The 20,642-nt window shown below is 45.9% G+C and overlaps 1 protein-coding gene across 10 annotated transcripts in view; it reads left to right on the plus strand.

Annotated features, from left to right (window-relative positions):
- Positions 1-20,642, plus strand: part of CACNA1E (calcium voltage-gated channel subunit alpha1 E) — a 497,363-nt gene that overhangs the window by 152,510 nt on the left and 324,211 nt on the right. For all 10 annotated transcript variants that reach the window (XM_065534002.2, XM_065534247.2, XM_065534152.2 and 7 more), the window contains one exon: positions 14,563-14,828. In XM_065534002.2, the coding sequence (XP_065390074.1) occupies positions 14,563-14,828 (266 nt within the window). The remainder of the gene's footprint in view (positions 1-14,562; positions 14,829-20,642) is intronic.

Here is a 20,642-nt window from a genome sequence, read left to right on the forward strand (position 1 = left end):
GAGCTGTGCAATGAATTTTTGTGGTAGAACCTGGAAGAGAAAGATGGATGAGGAGACTCTGCCCACCTCCTGAATAGAAGGTAGTACTGACTTGAGGGGTGGTGGTGCAAATGGAAAGGACAAGAAGACTGTGGCAGTGGCACAGAGAGAAAAATTACAGGGCTTGGAGAATGCTTGTTGTGGGAGTTGGAGTCAGGGATGCAGCCAAAGTTTTGTGCTTGAGTTAGGGGAAGACTACAATGCTGCAAAGAGTATTAGAGACCTAGGAGGGAGCTGGTTCATAGAAAAAGAGGATGAGTTTGCTTTTAAACCAGCAGATACATGGTGCTGTCAGGCCATCTAGGTGAGGTGCCCATTTGAGCCATGGTGAATATAGTACCTGACAAAAACAAAAACAAACAAAAAACAAAACACAGAGCCAAAGATAAAGGTTTGGAAGTCTTCCGGATATTAGTCTTAGTTTAAGCCATCCATATGGATGAGATCACCGAGAGAGTGTGTACATAGTGAAGAGGGCAGAAACCAAGATCTGAGGAATGTTCACATTTAGGAGGCAGGAGAAGGAAAGGTGAAGAAGATGAAGGGGCAGTTAGGGAGGTAGAAGGAGAAGTTTGGAAATGCTCCTGAGGGAGGCAGGAAGAAAGAGGAAAGCCAGTTCATGCTGAGTCCCAATACATAAGAATGTGTGCATACCCTAATAGCCTCCAGGGAAACAGACTCTGGGGTGAAAAAATTCCCTGGAACATATTTAGCTGTAAAAGTGTTGAGCCACCTTATCATGTTATCACTTCTTAGTGCTTCAGCCAGAGGGTGAGGAGGGAGGGGGAGTGGAGGAGGCTTTTCAGTGAGTCATCCCTCCTGCATGTTAGGAGTTTTGGTTAAAAGATTTGCAGAGAGACAGTGAGAGAGAGAGAGAGAGAGAGAGAGAGAGAGAGCAAGAGAGAGAGCATAAGAGCGCACAAGTGAGTGTGAGCGAGCTGCTCGATTTATTTTAATTTTTTTTAGAGATAGAGTCTCTAAAATTTTTTTTTTAATAGATGGGATCTCTGTCACCCAGGTTGGAGTGCAGTGCTGTGATCACAGCTTACTGCAGCCTTGAACTCCTGGTTTCAAGCATTCCTCCCATCTCAGCCTCCTGAGTAGCTAGGATTATAGGCATGTGCCAAAACACTTGGCTAATTTATTTTTATTTTTATGTTTTTGTAGGGACAGATTCTCACTATGTTGCCCAGGCTGATCTCAAACTCTTGGCTTTGAGTGATCCTCCCATCCTGGCTTCCCAAAGTGCTGGGATTACAGGCGTGAGCTGCCACATCTGGCCTTGATTTATTTTCTAATAGGTTCCTAGGGCACTGTGGCAACAATGACTTTTCCCCTGAGAGGTATACAACCAAGGAGAGGACATTTGGGGACCTTCTATGATTGATTTTCATCTGTGCCATCCTGTTCCCCATAACCTTGATGGCCAAGTGGCTATGTGGGGATCCGTAGTGCACGCAAAGCCCACAGTTCCCAGGTAAAGGGACTTTTTATCCTTTCACCTTTGGCCATGGCTTGGAGGAGGCTTTGTGCATATTGCTTGGCTCTTATTAAGTCCTGAGTGACCCCCTGCTCTTCCACGTTAGGCCCTTGAAACTCTCCTCATCTAGTCTTAAGTTCTAGGCTACAATTTCTCCTTCAGCTTGTCTCTTGCAAAAAGGTTGTCTTAGTCTGTTTTTGCTCCTATAACAAAATACTCTAGACCGGGTAGTTTATAAACAGTATAAACTTATTTCTCACAGTTACGGAGGCTGGGAAGTGAAAGATCAAAGTGCTGGCAGGTTCAATGTCTGTCGAGAACATGGTCTCTGCTTCCTTGAATGCTGCTTCCTCCAGAGTAGCTGATGGCAGTATCCTCACATGGCAGAAAGCTGCCAGACAAAAGGGCCCTAGCTACTTCTCTCCAGCCCTTTTATAAAACACTTATCCCATCCATAAGATTACCCCTGATGGCTTAATCATGTCCTAAAGACCTTACCTCTTAATATGTCTGCATTGGGGATTAAGTTTTAACATGAAATTTGAAGGTGATGCAAACATTCAAACCATAGCAAAAGGCAGTAGTAAGATGTAGTCTTTGGCATTTGGCAGGCTCAGACTCCAAGTGTAGCTCTGTGTGATCTTAGTGTAGGAACTTAGTTTCTCTGATCTTTATTTGCCTTATTTGAGAAATAGTTGAAGCTAACCATACCTACATTATAGGATTCTTGTACAGATCAACGAGGCAACACATAGGCAGTGCTTCAGCCCTCCACAGATGTTGGTTACTGTTGCTGCTTTGAAGAGTTTCTTTGATTTTTTTAACTTAATACTCTTTTGGTTGAGTTGTTTTCAGAATTTCTTTCCCTTTTCTTCCAATGTTTTTCAATTAAGAAAAAAATGTAACTAATTTGAAGAAAATAATAACCTAACACCTCTTAGCCAACTTCTGTGTGGCTCTTTGGGCAAATAAAGGGCCTTGAATGCTTTGATTATAGTGATATAATTCCCTTTTGAAAATAACAGTTTGTTTTTTATTCATCACCTGTAATGCCTGGTGTCTGTCCCTGCAAATATAATAATAATACCACCACAGTGGTGTGACACTATGTTTACAAAGCATTTTCATACATATCATCTCAACAGTCTCAGCATCATTCTGTAAACTGGGTCTTTCACCCTCGGTGAAAGTAATCCCTTTTCTGATATCACCACCTCATAAAGGTATCTGCACTCTCATGTTTATTGCAGCATTATTTACAATAACTAGGATGTGGAAAAAACAAAGTGTTCATCGATGGATGAATGGATAAAGAAAATGTGGTGTATGTAGACACACACACACACACACACACACACACACACACACACACACACACACAATGGATTGTTATTCTGCCGTAAAAAAGAAGATCCCGTCATTTGCCCCAACATGGATGGACCTGGAGGACATTATGCTAAGTGAAATAGACACAGCATGACCTCACATATGTAGAATGAAAAAGGAAATGAAACAGTGGTTAGCACCAGTGGAAAGGTCGGGGGGCGGGACTGGAGGAGGAAGTAGGGAGATGTAGATCAAAGGATACAAAGTAGGTATGTAGGATGAATGAGACTAGAGATCTAATGTGGGGCATGTGGAATAAAATTAATAAAATTGTATTGTATTAGAGACTCGTGTTAAATAAGTAGATATCAGCTGCTCTTGTTACAATAAAAGTAACTGTGAGATAATGGATGTTAATCTTCTTCACTGTAGTAACCATTTTACTATCTACATGTATCCGATAACATCCTGTTATAAATCTCAAATGTACACAATAAAATTTATTTTTTAAAAAAGGAAGTTGTCTTTTGACATCACCTATAATGCCTGGTATCTGTACCTGTAAATATAATGGTAATACCACCTACAGTGGCATGACACTGAGTTTACAAAGCATTTTAATACACATCATCTCTACAATCTCAACATCATTCTGTGAGCTGGGTCTTTCTGCTCCAGTGAGCTGTGGTGACTGTCTTCAGGTTTTAGACGCACACACACACGTGTGTGTGTGCTTGAGGTATTGCTTCTTTTCTTTTAACACAAAAAGCTGAAGTTTCAAAGCAGGTGGGGTGTGGGTTAAACACCGTTCTAAATGGCAGGCCTGCTGTTCGTGGGGAGGGAGAGTGGCCTGAAAGTTTAAAAATAACCTGAACATTATAGACTCCTGTGAATTCTACAGCCCAGAGCACTGTAAGTCCGTGGGTGTTTTACCTGCTGGAGTGCAGGCAGGAAAACAAGTTGAGATGCAGGAGGATTTAAATTTGCTGAGTCCTTTAGTGGCATGGGCTGGCAGCAGAAGTATTCGTGAAAAAAAAAAAGCCAGAACTAATGATCAGGATCAATGTTCCTGAATGGTAGGAACAGTGCTACCCTTTGATTTGCTGAACACAGCACTGCATATTTGTATCAATGATGTAGCGGACCCTTATTTTCTATGACTGAACAACTATCCTTTCCCCCTTGCTCCCTTCCCTCCCTTACTGACCTCTCCAGAGTTTGGTGGATACCTTTTACAGATAGCTACCTGAGGCTGACCTACCAGGGAGCTCAGGGTTGGGACATTTTGGATAGACTTAGCCATTCATTGAAAAACAAGTAAATGGTGTAAAACCGGGCTCATCACACATAAATTGTGGGCAATAGCACACCCTTTGAATTTTGAGAAGTTTTGAAGGGTTGAAATAATTTTTGAATTAGCACTCAGTTCTTGGTCTGACTCCTGTTGCTGTGGGATGTTGCAATGCAAAATGATGGCAGCAGTAGGAGCAGTGCAGCAGGTTGGGCTAAGAATGTATCATCATATTTGGTTTATTTGTAGCCCCATGTAATTCAGAGGGCAGGTACTACTTTTGCCATTTTTGCACATAGGGATATAAACCCAACCAGGACTGAGGTGCAAGCCTCCTGGTGTTTGCACCCTGATAACTCATTTATTCTGAGGCCCTTCAGCACCATCTGTAGAGTCTGGATATATTCTTGCCTCTTGGAACTGCAGAATCATCATGAAATCTCTATTCTCTAGCTCAAATCTCTATTAATGATATCAGCGACACAAATTAAAGTGGCTAAGATAATGGGTTTTGAAGTCAGGGTGACCTAGGATTGATCTTTTGCTATGTCACCCACCACCTATGTGACCATCAGGGAAGTTATTTAGTCCCTTTCAGTCTTGCTTCTCTTATTGTAAAATGGGGTTTATAATAGCACTTACTACATGGGCTTATTCTGAGAAATAAGGAAAGTGAATCTAGTTAGCATGGAGCCTTGCACATAGCAAGTATTTAATACGTAGGACAAATAATATTATAAACAGCATCACCTATACTTTTCTTTGTAATTATTCTTTACTTGTTTGATCCATGCCCATTTTTCTTTGTTTTTTTTTTTTAATAGCTCCAGAATTTGCAATATGAAAATAGAGATTATTTAAACAAAACGAAAGTAGCATAACTGGAAACTTTGAATTATTCTATTAATACTTGACTACATATGGAGGAATATTATTGAAAAATGTGGTTCAGTGATGGGGTGGTTTTGTGAAAAAATACAAGTCTTTAAAGGAAAAAGCTAAATCGTGAGTGCATGTATATGTGTGTGTCCAAGGAGATGGCTTGTCAGTGGTGTTAGGAGTATTTCAGAAATTCTCTCTTGATTGAGAATTACATTTCCACCTTTCCAATTTGTAAATGGCACATTGGGAATATTCAGAAACCTGCAAAAAAGCCTGTAATTCTTCACATTTGAATGTACTCTATTAAGCCTGTCTGAAAGCTCCCTGTAGCATGGGAAGATAACCTGCATGTTTGTACACTCGGCTGACAGAACTTGAGATCACACCAGAATCTGGTGCATGTCTTTGCAAACATGTGTGTGTCATTTTCATATGTAATTCTTCATAAGGGAAATAGGCATGATGACATTTGCCTTTTTGTAAAGAGAGAGAACCAATTAATACTGTAGTTGATATGGGTTTTTTTGAAGCAGGACTTTATTATGTTTAATTTTCTGTGGAAAGGGATCTGAAAATATTCTTTAGGTGGGGAGCTGTTTCCTTTTAATAACTGATTCCCCAGATCTTATTTCAACTCCGTTTCTAAGAGCAAGAGATATTCCTCATAAGACAATGAACCCTATTGTTTAATGATTGGTAAGACAGGGCTTGGGCAGTTAGTGTGCTGGGGAAGTTACCCCTGAGTTACAGGCACTTAATTTCCTACAAGGGAATTAAGTACCCCTTTTTGATATATATTTCTTCCTGTTTATATCATCTGGATTTATGGCCACTCAACTCACAAGAAACAGCTGGGAACACCTGGCAGCAGAGAGAGAGGCTCCTAGTCAGAGCTAGAATGTGTTAGGGGAAGGGTAGCTCCTCAGACAGGGCCCAGATACCTGATTGATGCCAAAGCTCTTTTCCACCAATAACAGTTGCAGGAGATCCATGCATTCATTGACAATTTATTTTGCAAAGGCTTGCTATGAGGATAACATAATGCAGGCACTCTAGGTAATAAAACGAAGAGAAAGATATGTCCTTTACTCTTGAGAAGCTTACACCATAGTTGAGGAGACAAGGCATACATAATTGAAAAATTAATATAAATGTAATGGTGAAGTTACAGTCATGATGATATCAGTGAGAAAACACGGTACTATGAATGATACAGAAGTTCTGTGAATTTATAGGAGGTACACGTCATAGAGTTGGAGCGATTATGAAAGGCTTTGTGGGAGAGCAGATTTGAACTGAACCATGCATAGAAGGATGCCTAGGAATGGGAGAAGCAGAAAAGAGGAAGAATGTTTTTGGGGCAGTGTGAAGCAGGTGCTGTGAGCAGGGCTTTGAGGCAGGAGTGGGCATGACACGTTTATTTATGTACCTCATACTATGATACATGAGGAGATGGTGTTGGAAAGATAGGTTGAATTCTGATTGCCTTGAATTGTCAGGCTAAGCTGTTTGGCCATTTTATAGGCAGTGGGGGAGCCACTGAAGTGATGAAAATGTAACATGCATAGCAACTAGCATTTTAGGAGGGGGAGCTTGCTTTGAAGGATTTACAGTGATGTCACTTTTACACATATTGAGTCTGGGGATGAGGGATAATCCATATACAGCTACCCCTAACTTGATTGGACACCTGGGTCTGGAAATGAGTCAAAAGGTGAGGTCTAGGAGCTAGATGTGGTGTGGAGGGGGTAGTTGAAATGGCAGGTAAGGATATAACCTTGAAGAGAGAGAAATTAGACAGAGGAGAGAAAGGGGTTTGGGACAGACCCATGGGTGCCCCACAGGTGAGAGCAGTAAGAGAAGGAGAAGGAAACGATGAGAAACTGGGAGATGTGGTAACTGGGATGCCAAGAAGGACGACCTCTGAGGAGAGGGGGAGGTCAGTGGTGTCAAATGCTGCAGAGTGGTCAAGGAAAAGGAGGGTAAAAAAAGGACCATCAGCAGTTCAGTGGGAGTCTTAGAGCAATTTCTATGGAGTAGAAGGGGCAGAGCTAGTAAATGGCCTACCCAGGTGTACATTTCAAAACTGGCCTTAAGTCCATATCATATGGGAATGCCTTCTTCACTTTGATTATTTTATACCAGGTGGGTGTAACCAGCTGCTCAGTGTAGGAAAGAGTGGGAGAGAGAGGGTGTGGTGATGGACAGGTGGTGGCTTAATCTGCTGATGATTCCAACACAAAGGGTTCTTGGAGAGGCAAGACTGGTGGGTGCAGTGGAATCTTATTCTCTTCTCTGGGCCTTCAGGGACCCTCTAGGCTTGACTGCAGCTGTGAGCTGCATTTTCTGTTACTGTGGCATTATCTTCAAGAGTGAAATGTAGGGAGTGGATCAAGACCAGGCAAGACATGAATCCAACCTGGGCACCTTCTCCTAGGCACTGCCTCCTTTGGGTTAGCCCCTGACATGATACCTGACACGTGGAAGGTGCTCGTTGCATGTCTGCTAAATGAATGAATCTGCCTGAGCCCACCCGGGCTGAATGAGCTTTGCAAGGTGTGGGCTGTGTTGTGTTTTCTGAGTCAAGAGGCCGTGGGGGTGGATGGATGGATGTGCTCCTGCTGGTTGTTCTCACCCTCTGCTCATCCCCATCAGTGGGAGCTGGAGCGCTGCTGAGTCCTCCTGCTGTACTTTGCCTTGGCTGAGCAGCAAGGTTGGGTCCTGAGGGTGGGAAGGGAAGTAGACAGTGATGGGCGTGGGATCCTTTGCTGTCTGGGGCTACACTCTGAACCTTCAAATCAACTTTCCCAATAAAGCTTCATATCTATTAGGGTAAGCATATTTTTGGCTTTTCTCTGGGCTGAAAAGTGACCTCATCTTATGGAAAAGAAAGGCTTGAAGTGGTAATGCTATAATCTTCATGATCCTAGATACACTGAAAGAAAATAAAAATGCTGATTGGCTAATCAACCCCATGTATCTTGTGTATCCCCCTCCCCCAACATCCTAAACACTCATGCTCCAGGCTGCTGCTCCATGCCTCCAATACTAGCTCTTTCAAAGAGATCTCTTTTGGATTCTTCCCCTTTCTGGCTGCCTCCAGTGGGAGGGGATGGCTCCCCGCTCTGTTCGCTCCCAGTGCTCTCCTGTGGTGCACTCCACATCCTGCCTTGTATTTGAGCCCTTCGTGGGTATGTTTTCCCTTCTCCTCTTTTGAACTGTAAGTTTTTAGAGGCTATGACTGTGTCTAATTTATCTCTGAGCTCCAGAATCCCTGAGAACAATGTGTGGCACATTGAAGGGGATTAATGAGTATTTGTTAAATGGGTTTATAAATTCATGAATAAGTAAACAAACACACAGCTCTCTCAGGTATCATGGCCTTTGGGTCTCCAGACACTGGTCTCTACCATTTTTTTTTTTCCTTTTGTCCTCCATTCCTCTTTCTGACCTGATCTCAGGCACTTACATGTCTGTGCTCCTCTGTCCATCCCCCGCACAACAGAGTGTGTTCATCCCTGGCTGCACTTCTGAAGTTGGCTTTCAGAAACAGAGTCTGTAGACATGCAGTGTTTCCAGTGTGTTACCGTGGTCACAGCTACTAAAGGTGAAATATACATAACAAGTACTTATGTAGCACTTACTTATTGTGTGCCAGGTACTGATCTAAAAGCTTTATGCATATTAACTAACTTAATTTTCATAACAGCCCAGTGGAGCAGAATGGTATGTATTTTTAGCAGTTAAACCCTCTAGGAGACTCTCTGGTTCAAGGTCATGCCTTACCTCTCTAAAGCTCAAGATCCTGCTTATAACTTGACTCTCGAGCAAGGAAAATATTATTTTGACATGCAGTATGTTAATAATGGTCACATATTGCAAAGAATCCTGTCCTTATTATTAGGAGATCCAGATCTGCTATTTCCTAGCTCTGTGCACTGGGACAAGTCCCTGACCCTCTGGGTGTCAGATAACAGGATGTGCTTCACAGTCCTTCCACAAAGATGCAATGAGAAAACATTACAGTTGGCACCCAGGAAGTGATGGGTTGTCATAAATGAATGGTTTTTAAAACATTTTAAAGCCTACTTTGCTGACCTGTGGTTAGCTGATCACATGTTGGAGTGTGGGGCTTCTCGGGCTTAGGTTTGAGAGATGCTGATTCTAGGGATGGACATTACATAAGGATGTGAAGTTATGTTTTCACCCAAGAAAGGGCTGTGAGGTATTGTGAAAGCCACCAGACTCCCAAGATGTCTGCATTGCCATAATGCTCCTCTGCTCCACTATGCATTTGCACATGGTCTCCTGCCAACTTTTTTCTTAAGAACCCACTCCCAAATCCTCTCTGCATTATGTTCCTTAGAGCACTGCTTTGCATAAGAGTCTATTTCTTGGAAAAGCTCAACGGAGGAAAAATAGAACAAAAGGGGCTCTGATAACTTAAGCATAAGCTATCTGAGTGTAACTGGCAGGGTGGGGGAAGATGAAGGAGCAGGCCTGGTGGGAGGGGCACAGGCCTTTTGGATGAAGCCCACATTCACAGACTTCTCAGTGATGGTTGAAAAATCTCTTATGAAGATGGCCTAAGGCCTGACAGATCTGGGAAGAGCTTAAGAATGAGGGTAATAGGCCAACTGCTTCTCCAACTTTGCCACTCATGTCCATCTGTCTTAGTACAAACTCCCACAGGCTGTATGGTCTGGGGCAGTGTGGACACCTTGTTTTCTGCCTTTTCCAGAAGAGGCTGGAGGGACTACCGATCAGTCCCCTGCACTCTTGATTGCAGCTCGATCATACACTGCAGTAGAGGGGCTCCAGGTTAAATGCTTTGAAATGAAAGAGTCTTCATAGGCTTTATAAACTAGGAAAGTTTTCCACTTGCTTCCTTAGCTCCTGTCGGGTTTCCACTTTGCAGGTCACTGCTTTCAGAAAAACATGGAGCATTTGGTAACCCCATCTTAACTTGGGAGGGTGTGTGTGGGACTGTACTTTCCAAGTACTGTGAGATGGGCTGGCTGCATTGTGGTGAAATTTAGGACCTCAACAAAGTCCCATAGGGGAGTAGAGGGCTGTTGACAAGAGGTCAGAGCCTAGGAATGTCTAGGCTCTGAGGCATGGTGCATGGGGTGCTGGGCTGTCAAGCACTTGTGCTCACAGTGACATCTCACAGAGACCAGTAGATGGTGCTCTGACAACAGGAAAATACAGTTACTGTCCTTCTGAGGCTGGAAAGGGATTTTTAGATGGTCTTCAAACTGGTTTCCAATCAGAGTTATGACTAATTGCTGATTTTTCTACATTTCCATTTGTGGATCCTTAATAGGATAGTGGAACTGGGGGCACTGGAAGAAGAATGCCCACCACATTCCCATATGAAGAGCATGACTGCAATATTCTGGTCATGAACTTTTTCTGAGGATCCTCCTGGATCTTGAGGGCATGGTGCCAGGAACACTTGGCCTTTGATCAAATTCAATTTGAGGATGGTAAGCATAGCATTTCCATAGGCTTAGTGTCATTGCATAGTTCCTTCTCTTGATGAACAATTTAGAATTACACTATTGCTGCCCTGAAGGACAGCACGGTTTTAGAAAGAGCCACAAATTGGAAATCAGATGTGTTAGAAGTCCACATGCTGCCTCTTATCAGATGTGGGCAAACGGTTTAACATTGCTGAAACTCTGCTGCTTTGTCTGTCAAGGGTCATGATACATGTGTTGCCAGGCTCACCTCAGGAGTTTGGAGTAAGGGTCAGCTGTGGGGCTTATGTAAACTGAAAACTATTAAACGCATATATTATTCAGTCATTAAAATTGTAGCCACTGGCGGGGCATGATGGCTCATGCTATCACTTTGGGAGGCTGAGGCAGGTGAACTGCTTGAGCCTAAGAGTTCCATACCAGCTGGGGCAACATAGTGAGACCATCGTCTCTATAAAAAAATAAAACCAACAACTGTAGCTGCCTTGGGGGCTGGTAGAATGGGGGATTAGAGAGTATGAAACCAGTATAGAAATTCATAGATCTCAAAGCTCTCAAAGCTATGACAGCCAGGTGGGGGTGGAAGATGAGAGTCCGTCTTCCTGCTAGCACTGCTGCCCTTAGGCCAAGTCTCTTCCCAAAGCCATTTATGCCATTATGTTTGCCCCTTTCGTTTTGACTGCATGAATTATCCATGAATTTGACTCCAAGAATTATCCCTTTTAACTCACTTACATAGGTGCTGAAACTCCCTAAGGTATTCTACATTATTCCTACCTATGCATTTATGATTCCTGTCTCCTTGGAAGGCAGGTATCAACTCCAGTGTGTTGTCGCATTTGCACATGTAATATCCCATCTTGAGTATTCTAGGCCTCTAAAGAATTGCAACAGCCACAGAGAACACAGGACATGGAATACTGGATCTCTGCTGACATCTGATAACATTGAAGACACAAGTCAGGGATCTCTGATGTTCCAAGAACTACGTCTGGGAGGTAAAAGGCTAGTGAGCCCTGCTTACTCTGGGCATTAACAAAAAGGTATGCCACCCGCCAGCCTGCTGAGGCACAACCACAAAGGAAAGGGGTGAGGTGACAGCATGAGAGTGAAGTTTGTGAAGCTTTCTGGCCTGCGAGGCTATACAATTTAGTATAATCTAGTGTACATGATTTATGTCATCACCCATCTTGTTCATTATTGTATCCTCAGTGCCTAAAACAGTACCTGGCACGTGGAAGGTACTCAAAAATACTTCTCTAATGATTTGAATGAATTTTGTGCTATGGATTATGGTACTGTCTGAAAGCAGCGACATGCATTTAATAATTTTTGAAAGTCGTTTTTCTAACCCTATGTAGTTTACAGGGATACCAAGATAGCCACTTGGAACTAGTTCTAAGTGACTGGCTGATGCAACTTCATGGTTCACAGCACCACCCTCCCTCCGTTTCACATCTGACTAGGTATTCAGACAGAAGAGGACCCTCTGATTAAAGCAGGAGGAAGGACAGAGTAAGGCAGTAATGTGAAATCAAAATAACAATTAGAGCTGACTCACTTTGAATAGTAATTTCACCTGAAACGGACTCCCCTGAATCAAAAGGTCAAACGCCTTCCCCAAGGGCAGCAGGCTGGACATGTTGAGACAATTCCTTTGGATTTCCAGTACTCAGAATTTTCCTTCACACACACACACAGGCGCACACACTCACATACATTCTCACACAATAGACACATGTCAGTGCTCACATGGCCTTGCCCACACACACACATACTCGTAGGAACACACGTGCCATGCACTCAGACATCACCTCTCAACAGTTAATCTCACTTCATAGGCGTGAAGCCATACTCACCCATGGCTTCCAACCTCTGGGCTTTGGTTAGTGTCTTTGTTTCCTTCCTCAGCCCCTCCTTTCCTTCTTTCCTTCCATTGTTCAGGTTGGGAGTATGTGGAGAGGACTATGTGTTGAGCCAAGGCAGGAAAACGCAGAGGACGGTGTGCCCCAGCTAGTGTGGACATGGGAGGGGACGGCTGGTCCCTGTCCTCAGTTCAAACCGCCAGTCACCTGTGGCGAAGGGCTTGGCGGCTAAACAGGAGCTCTTTCCCTAGGGCTTGGAGTCCACCTTTCCCACCTCTGCAGCTCAGATACCAATTCTATTTTTTTTCCCTACATTAATGGGGTGGGTTTGAGAAAGGCCGTGGAGCTTATTTGGGAGTAAAGGATAGGGGGCTGGAGGATCCTTTTGATTATTCGCATTTCGAGAAGGGTAGTTTTAGCCCATAACTCACCCTGGAGGGCCCTTCCAGGAGAGGTGGGGCAGGGCTCTCCTACAGCGGAACCAGGAGGCCGCCCCGTGAGGGCAGAAGCTCCCGCCAGGAGCCAGCACCAACAGCAGAGTGTGGAACCCCCAGAGGTCCTAGCCTTCCCCACGGGGCCTCCCAGATGCTAAGTGGGGAGATGGGGAGAGGGTGTTGCCCAATCCTTGGAAATCCTTGGCAGTGTTCGTGGAGCATGGGAGGTGCGGAGGAGCGGCGACGCTGCCATGGCGCTAGGCGCGCAAAGGCCCCGACTCCTCACTAGGGCGGCGGCGGGCCTGTGGCAACGTGCCAGGCACCGAACAGGGCACAGCACTGGGGACACCTCTCTGCAGGGACCCAAGGCGCGCGTGCGTGTGCGCCTCACGCCAGGCCCTGGCTCTCTTGCGGAGACTCCGCCGCGTCGCCTGCTGCGCCTGCCTCTCTCTTCTCGGCATTACTTGGGGGAAAGGGGACTCTTCACTGGACCTTTGCAGAGGTGGCTGCTACCTTTTGGCCACATAAATCAAGAAGGCAAGCCAGCCTCACCTCCCAGGAACCTCCAGCCTTCCGGCTGCGTCCCCGCCCCTCCCGCCTCACCAGCTCCTCCCCCGCTTCTCCCGGCGCTCGCGCGCGCCTCGCTGCGCCTCTGCGCTCCGCTCGCTCTCCCCTGCCTCGCCTCCCCCCTCTCCTTCCGCATCTTCTCTAGTGCTCCGCCGAGGGCGCTGCCTGGGTGGAAGAGGAAGACCCAGCCGTTAGTGAGGAAGTTCGGTCTGTGGACAAGTGTGGTGCCAGGCCGCCGCGAGGCTCGGCTGCAACCTGTTCCTCGCCCGCCGGTGCTCGCCGCCCGCCCGCTCGCGCTCCCGCCCTCTCGGCGGCGCAGCCGCGGATCGCTGTTGCATGCTGATCCGGGGAGGCGGCGGTGGCGAGCGCTCCGGGCGGATGCTGGCACTCAGGCTTCGCTGCTCTCTGGATGCTGCTCAACTTCTAGCCCAAGCGCAGGAGCTTTGAAGTCATTTGTCCCTCTTCGCTTGGATCGACTTCTTATTTTGAGATTTTGGGCATTGCGGTTTACGCAGGAACCTCAGTATCGCTCTCCCCACCTCCCTCCCTCTTTCTCCAACCTTTGGATGCGTCTCTGCTGGCAGATATAAAGACCCAAGTCTTCGCGGTGGAATTTCTTAGATGGACTCGTGGGGACTGGCGTTATAAAGCATGTCACCGTAACCCCGTCCTCATCTTTATTTTTTTCAAAAAAGTTCTTTTGTTTTCAATTTCCCCTCCTTCCCACCCCTTCCCCCAACCAATAAATCACCAAACTGTTACCTAGCGGGCCGGTGCCTGCCTCTCTCCCTGAACTAGGTGGTGCGTCTGCCAGAAGAGGAGCTATGTTTGAAGAGCAGCCTACTCCACCCCTCTCCTCTCTGGTCCCTGAACACCACCACACACTGGCATTTTGAAAAAAATATTTTCCTCCAGGAACTGAGCACCCCCAAGCCCTACCCCCCGTTTTTTTTTTTTTTTTTTTTTTCCTTCTTGAGGAATGGAGCTTCGCAGAGGTTGCGTTTAGATTCAACAGTTCACAGCGGCGGGCTGCTGCTGCCGCCTCTCCGAAGAGCTCGCGGAGCTCCCCAGAGGTGGTGGTCCCGGTGCCTGTCTGGATGCGGCTCTGAGTCTCCGTGTGTCTTTCTGCTTGTTGCTGTGTGCGGGTGTTCGGCCGCGATCACCTTTGTGTGTCTTCTGTCTGTTTAAACTTCAGGATGGCTCGCTTCGGGGAGGCGGTGGTCGCCAGGCCGGGGTCCGGCGATGGAGACTCGGACCAGAGCAGGAACCGGCAAGGAACCCCCGTGCCGGCCTCGGGGCAGGCGGCCGCCTACAAGCAGACGAAAGCGCAGAGGGCGCGGACTATGGCTTTGTATAACCCCATTCCCGTCCGGCAGAACTGTTTCACCGTCAACAGATCCCTGTTCATCTTCGGAGAAGATAACATTGTCAGGAAATATGCCAAGAAGCTCATCGATTGGCCATATCCTTTCTTGCCCACCATAACTCCCTCTCTCTCTTTGCATTTCTTTGGGTGAAGGGGGGTACCTAGCATGGAATGTATCCCCCCACCCCCTTCCTGGTGCCAATTTGCCCCTTTGCTGAAGCGCACTCTTCAGTGCATCTAAGGGGCAAGCTTGGTGCTGTGGAGACCGGTTTGGGCACTAGTGTTTTTCAAGGTAAGACTTTTGGTTTTTTATTTTTCCTATGTGGAAATCTCTAGTGTCCCTGGGTGCGTCCCTTTCTGGGCTGGGCTTTGTCTGATTCCCAGCCTTCTCCCCACCCCTACTCCCTTCACATGCCGCCCTCTACATAGATTGGGTTGCCCCAATGCTTCCTTTCATAATCAATTCTCATTTTCCTTTCTTTAAGCCAGCCACTCTGTCCATATCCCCACCAGCCAGGAGACACTGCACTGTCTTCCTGTATGGAAGTCAAGGCTCCATGAGGAGATTTATCAGTTCAGAACCTCCCAGGGCCAAAACCTTGTATACAGATAGACAGATGAATAAATAAAACAGGCTTTTGGCTGGGGACTCAGCTAACTCTGGGGACTTAAGTTCCACTGAAAGTGGCATGAATGAGTGTCTGTCAGGGGAGGTGATCTCTGTTGCCACAGCTCAAACAGCTCAAACTTGGAGTTCTCCTCTCAGCCAAGGAGGAGCAGCTCATCAGGCCCGTCCTTTCCTTGGTCCTTGGTTGGGTACTCTTGCTTCTTAGTGCTTGACCCAGCTGGTTGCTCTCCCAGTGTCCAGGATCCAGGTGGATCTCCTGGGCCTGAATTCATCCGCTGAGGCCAGAGGTGCGCATGCAGCCTCTCTCTCCGTAGCTCCAAAGGAACTGCTCTCCCCAAAGCTCTGGTGGGGGCCATCTGTGATGGTGGTGGTGTCAGAGTGAACAGACATGGAAGGAGCTTCTTTGCAGGTTTAATCAAGTGCACCAAATGCAGGCTGCTGATTAGGCAGCTGGCTGCCTTGTTCTTCACTAAGGATTGGACGCCTGGCAAGGCCATTAGGAATTGGGAGTGATGAGGTAGTGAAGGGGATTAGTGGGAGGCAAGCTAGTGGTCTGGTGTTAAATATGGGGATGGGGTTGGACACATGGGACTTTGGGAGGGAGATTTGGGAGGGCTGCACCTGCAAAGAAGGCCCCCTTTTTTCTCCCCTATTCTCCCTCTTTCCCACCCCCACCATCCAGGTGTGCAGCAGTGAGGCAGCTGGAGCTGACTTGGGTCTCTAGTATTAGCCAGACACGCGGCTCACTTCCCACAGGGCCTGGGCATCTCCCTACTCCCCCAACCCCAGCCTCTGGCCTTCCCCTCCTTCTCTAGTTCCCTGCCTCAGCAGCTCCATGATTGGCTGGCGCGTGGTGCTTCTAGGCAGCACCCCTCATTAGAAACGAAGGAGCATCTCTAAGCAGATATTCTTCCTGCTGCTGTTCGCATCCTCCCACAGCCACCCCTGGCTGGGCTTCTCCCTCTCTCCTCCTCTCTGCACCCCTCTCCCCTGTTCCACTCCCACAGAGTGATCCTGGGCCATCTATTGCCTGAGTTAAATGTATCTAGCTAGGGAGAAGGTTTCTGGCGGGGGAGGGGTCGGGTCCCTGCAGTCACGCCTGCCGGTGCGTTGCACAAAGCGGACAGATCTCATTGTGTTGTGTGCTGCGGCTGCAAATATTCCTCTAGGCAGTCTACGGATTTCCCAGCTGGGCCCTGCTTTCTCACTTGGCTTCTACAGTTCTCTAAATCTTCCTATCCACCAGGTGCTGCTTTGCTGTGCCCCTCTCTTAGGGACGTGTTTACTCAGGCGCCCTCCCGTTTCTTTGCGGTAGACAAAGCCGCCCAACCGCCTCGCGGGTGGCAAAGTGTGCCAGCAGCCATCGTTGGCACCTCGGACAGCGCCGCTGAAACTCCCGGTGGCCCGGGGCTCCCCAGTTATCCGGGTTCAGCACCTCGAGGTACTTCCGGACGGGCCCAGGCTTGGGGCTGAGAAACCAGGCACGTTTCCTACACCACGCGGTCATCTTTTTTCACGTTTTCTCTTCCGCTGCAAAGACACCGCCTTTCCACCAGGCGTTGCGAGCGCGCAAGGTGCGGCTGTGAGTTTTACTCCTCCCTTTCCTTGTCTTTGGCCAAAATGGACCAAAGAGAGTCAAACGGGAGACTCTCAGACTCTCGAGGGAGTTGATTTCAGCATCATGCTCAGTGCCTTGGCCCCAAGCCCTGTCCCAATGGTCTCTTCTGTCTGCATAGTTGGCAGTTTCACAGTGGTTCTACAGCACGTAGGCTGTGGTAACAGTGTTCAGAGAACATCTGCTAAGGTGTTTAGTGGAGCCCTGTTGGAAAATGTAAAATATACCATGTACAATGTAGTTGACTAATATATTCCTTCTGGTGGTGACCACGTGGAAACATTGGGCTTCCGTGGGAAATGCACCTAAATTCCTAGTCTCACCTTCCTTTCCTTTCTAAACATCCAACTTCCCAAATAATCTTGCTTTGTCTTACTGGGAGTCAGTCTGGGTAGTGGTTGCCCATAAAGTTTTGGAGCTAGGCTGCCTGGGTTCAAATCCTATTTCCTTCACCAGCTCTGTGACCTTGAAAAGTTATTTCATTACTCTGTGACTCAGTCTTCTTATCTGTTAAATGAAGATAATAATACTGGGAGAATTAAATGAGTTAATATATATCACATGCCTAAAGCATTATCTATTTACCCAGTAAACACTAGTTGTTATTATTAATGATGTCTTTCAGAAATTTCAGCATGCTTGAAGTGGGGAGAGGTCTTAGTTCAGGTGAAGTCTTCTAGATTCTTGCCTCTCAGAGCGCGGAACTGCATCCACATCACCTGGGAACTTGCTAAAAATTCAGAATCCTCCACTTCAATCCTGCTGAATCAGAATCTGCATTGTAATAAGATCTCTGTGTGATTAATATGCTCATTAAAGTTTAGGAAGTACTTCTTTGCTCTTTGTAAGTGCCAGAGTTTTTAAAAATTTTTTTAAGAAGGGAAGGTTGTTCAGTTGTTCAGAAAGCATGTCAAGACCTGCTTTCATATTGACATATGCACATTTAGCATGCTTGAGGATTTTGTTTGTATTACAACACCTTTTGGGATTTACTGCAGAAAGTCGCTGTAGGACAAGGGGTATAAGGTACACTTCTATGTGCCACATTAGTGGTCTCATCGTGCTGTGCGTTACTGGTCTTTAATCATGTTTGTCTGAAGAGATTGGTTAAATAAAAGAAGTGGTTTAATTTATGCTTCTAGGATCACCCTGACTTGGAGGGGGAGGGTAACCTTATCCAGTTATTAATAGGGGAGGTCTAGTTCTTATGGGAAGAAATGCTCAAGATAACCCAGATTTGGCATGAAAGATGGTGGCAAGTCAACAGCCTACTCTGAATGTGTTTCATTTTTCTTGGAAGCTACATCTGCATAGGGAGATAATTTTATTTTCTTATGGCACTTTCCTCTGCAGTGGATACCATACTCTTTTTAAAAATGCTAATGTGGTTTTAAAATGTGATGTTACATTCTATATGATTCCTCCTTTTCTTTTTTGCTCATCTAATAGATCTTCTCTGGCAGTGGGCTGTTCTGGGTGCCCTTCCATGTTCACTGTGCTTCACGCTTACTAGCTCTCACTCTGTCATGCCCAGGGCCAGTTACCCTGTGGGCATACAGCGCCTCTCATGTGGTTTGCAGGATAACCCTCACTTGTTTGAACTTTTCCAGGTCACGGGTATGAAGGGAAGACGTAATGTGTCTGGCTTGGAGACTCTATGCCAGAGTTGGGCAATAGGATATGCCCCCCACACCTCCATCACCTTGGTTGTCTCAGCAGGGAAGCACATGTTTTGTGTGGAAATGAATATGGCTTACAGTGGGAAGGTCAAATATGTTTGCAGCCCTGAGATATTGAAGCTCATCACAATGAACCTGTGGACATTCATCCATGATTTCTTATTGTAGAGAATTTCATTGTATCCCCAAAGCACTCTGGCTATAGATCAGAGGTTGTATGCTTTATTTTTATGAGTCTCCCATTATAAAATGTCCATTTATTTTGGAGGATTTTGGTGAGGATTACCAAAAGTTTTAGTTCTTTTTTTTTTTTTTTTTTTTTTGAGACGGCGTTTCTCACTGTTGCCCAGGCTGGAGTGCAGTGGTGCCGTCTCGGCTCACTGCAAGCTCCGCCTCCTGGGTTTACTTTCGACATTCTCCTGCCTCAGCCTCCTGAGTAGCTGGGACTACAGGCGCCCACCACCACGCCCAGCTATTTTTTTTGTATTTTTAGTAGAGACGGGGTTTCACTGTGTTGACCAGGATGGTCTTGAGTTTTAGTTCTTAAATTTCCCATTTTGGTATCTTCTTTTCTTCTCCTTTGTTGTCTATAAATATGCAGCACATTGCAGGATAGTAGACTGAGGTCCTGGTAAGAATTTCAGGTTTGATGTAATTCTAGTGAATCATGAGGCAAGATGCTTTGATTAGGGAAGATGATGGCAGCTAACAAGGATGAAATCTGTAATTATATCCTATGATCAGATAATGCAGAAAGACTTCATATCTTCTGTGTACCTGTGCACAGATGCAGATGTTGAAACAGATAGTGACTGCAGCTGCTACTGGAGCTGTAGGAGAAAGGTCTTCATTTTCTGAGCATCCCAGGACAATCTCTGAATTGCCTGTTGGCTTTGCTTTTGATATGAAGTGTGGGTAATGTTTCATCTGGAAACCAGGCCATGACTTGTTGTGGGGACCATTTGTAATTGGGATGCAGCCTGGAAAATGAGTTGGAGTGAAGGAGTTTGACAGAAATGAAATGACTTAGGATAGGGACAAAAATATCCTCAATGTGATAGTTTTGTCTGTTGGTTTGCATGTCATTATTTCTCCACTTCCCTCCACTTGCTGTTTCTGCAATAGGCGCAACGCATGCTATGAATTAAAGAAGGAAGAGGACAGTAACGAGAACAGGCCTGCTTTTTCTTCTTCTGAAACATCGAGACTCTGAAATTATTAGCTCCATCCAAAATTACTTATCTCTTTATAGCATTGCTGTACAAAATGTAGGTGTTTTTCCCCCTCAAACTCTGCTGCTTTCCCCCTTCTTTACAGGAACATCTGGTTTCTTTCAATCTTCATATTCTTAGTGAAAATAAAACTGAGTGAAGCTTTGCTAAGCTCTCAGAACTCTTGCAAACCTTTGACTCCATATGTTTGATGAGCAGGTCAACCGCCTCCCTTACGTCATACACAGGGCTGCCTGGAAAGCTACAGCTCACCAGACACCAAAGCCCAGATGTGCAATCCAGTCCATCAGTGGTGACTCTGCTGATCTTATTTTGCTTATCACTGACCACAAAGACATAAAAGAGGAAACCTGAATGCAACTCTAATTAATATCCTTTTATTCAAGGAAAGAGAGAGAGAGAGACCAGGTCTTTACTTTCTCTTTCTGCCCATCTTTTCATCTTTCTATATTTCTGCCTCTCTCATTTTTAGGTTCAGCCTTTGTGAATAATTCATTATATGTGTGGGTTTTTCCTAGGATTTTCAGAAAAGGAAGGTTATTTGTCTTCCTCTTGGATAGGATTATTAAGGTCTCTCACAGAGGGCCAACTTCAGAAATCTACTTTTTCTCTAAGACCTTTGTTTTCTGCAGCGGGACTGTCACACAACAAAAAGGAAGCTGGGGAGAGATCTTGTAACCTGCTTTTTCTTGTCATTTGTATGATGACTGCCTCCTACCCAGCCCTGTTACATTTGAGTGCCCCCAAAATATGCA

This window comes from Macaca fascicularis, chromosome 1 (genome assembly GCF_037993035.2).
Source record: "Macaca fascicularis isolate 582-1 chromosome 1, T2T-MFA8v1.1".
Lineage (NCBI taxonomy): Eukaryota > Metazoa > Chordata > Mammalia > Primates > Cercopithecidae > Macaca > Macaca fascicularis.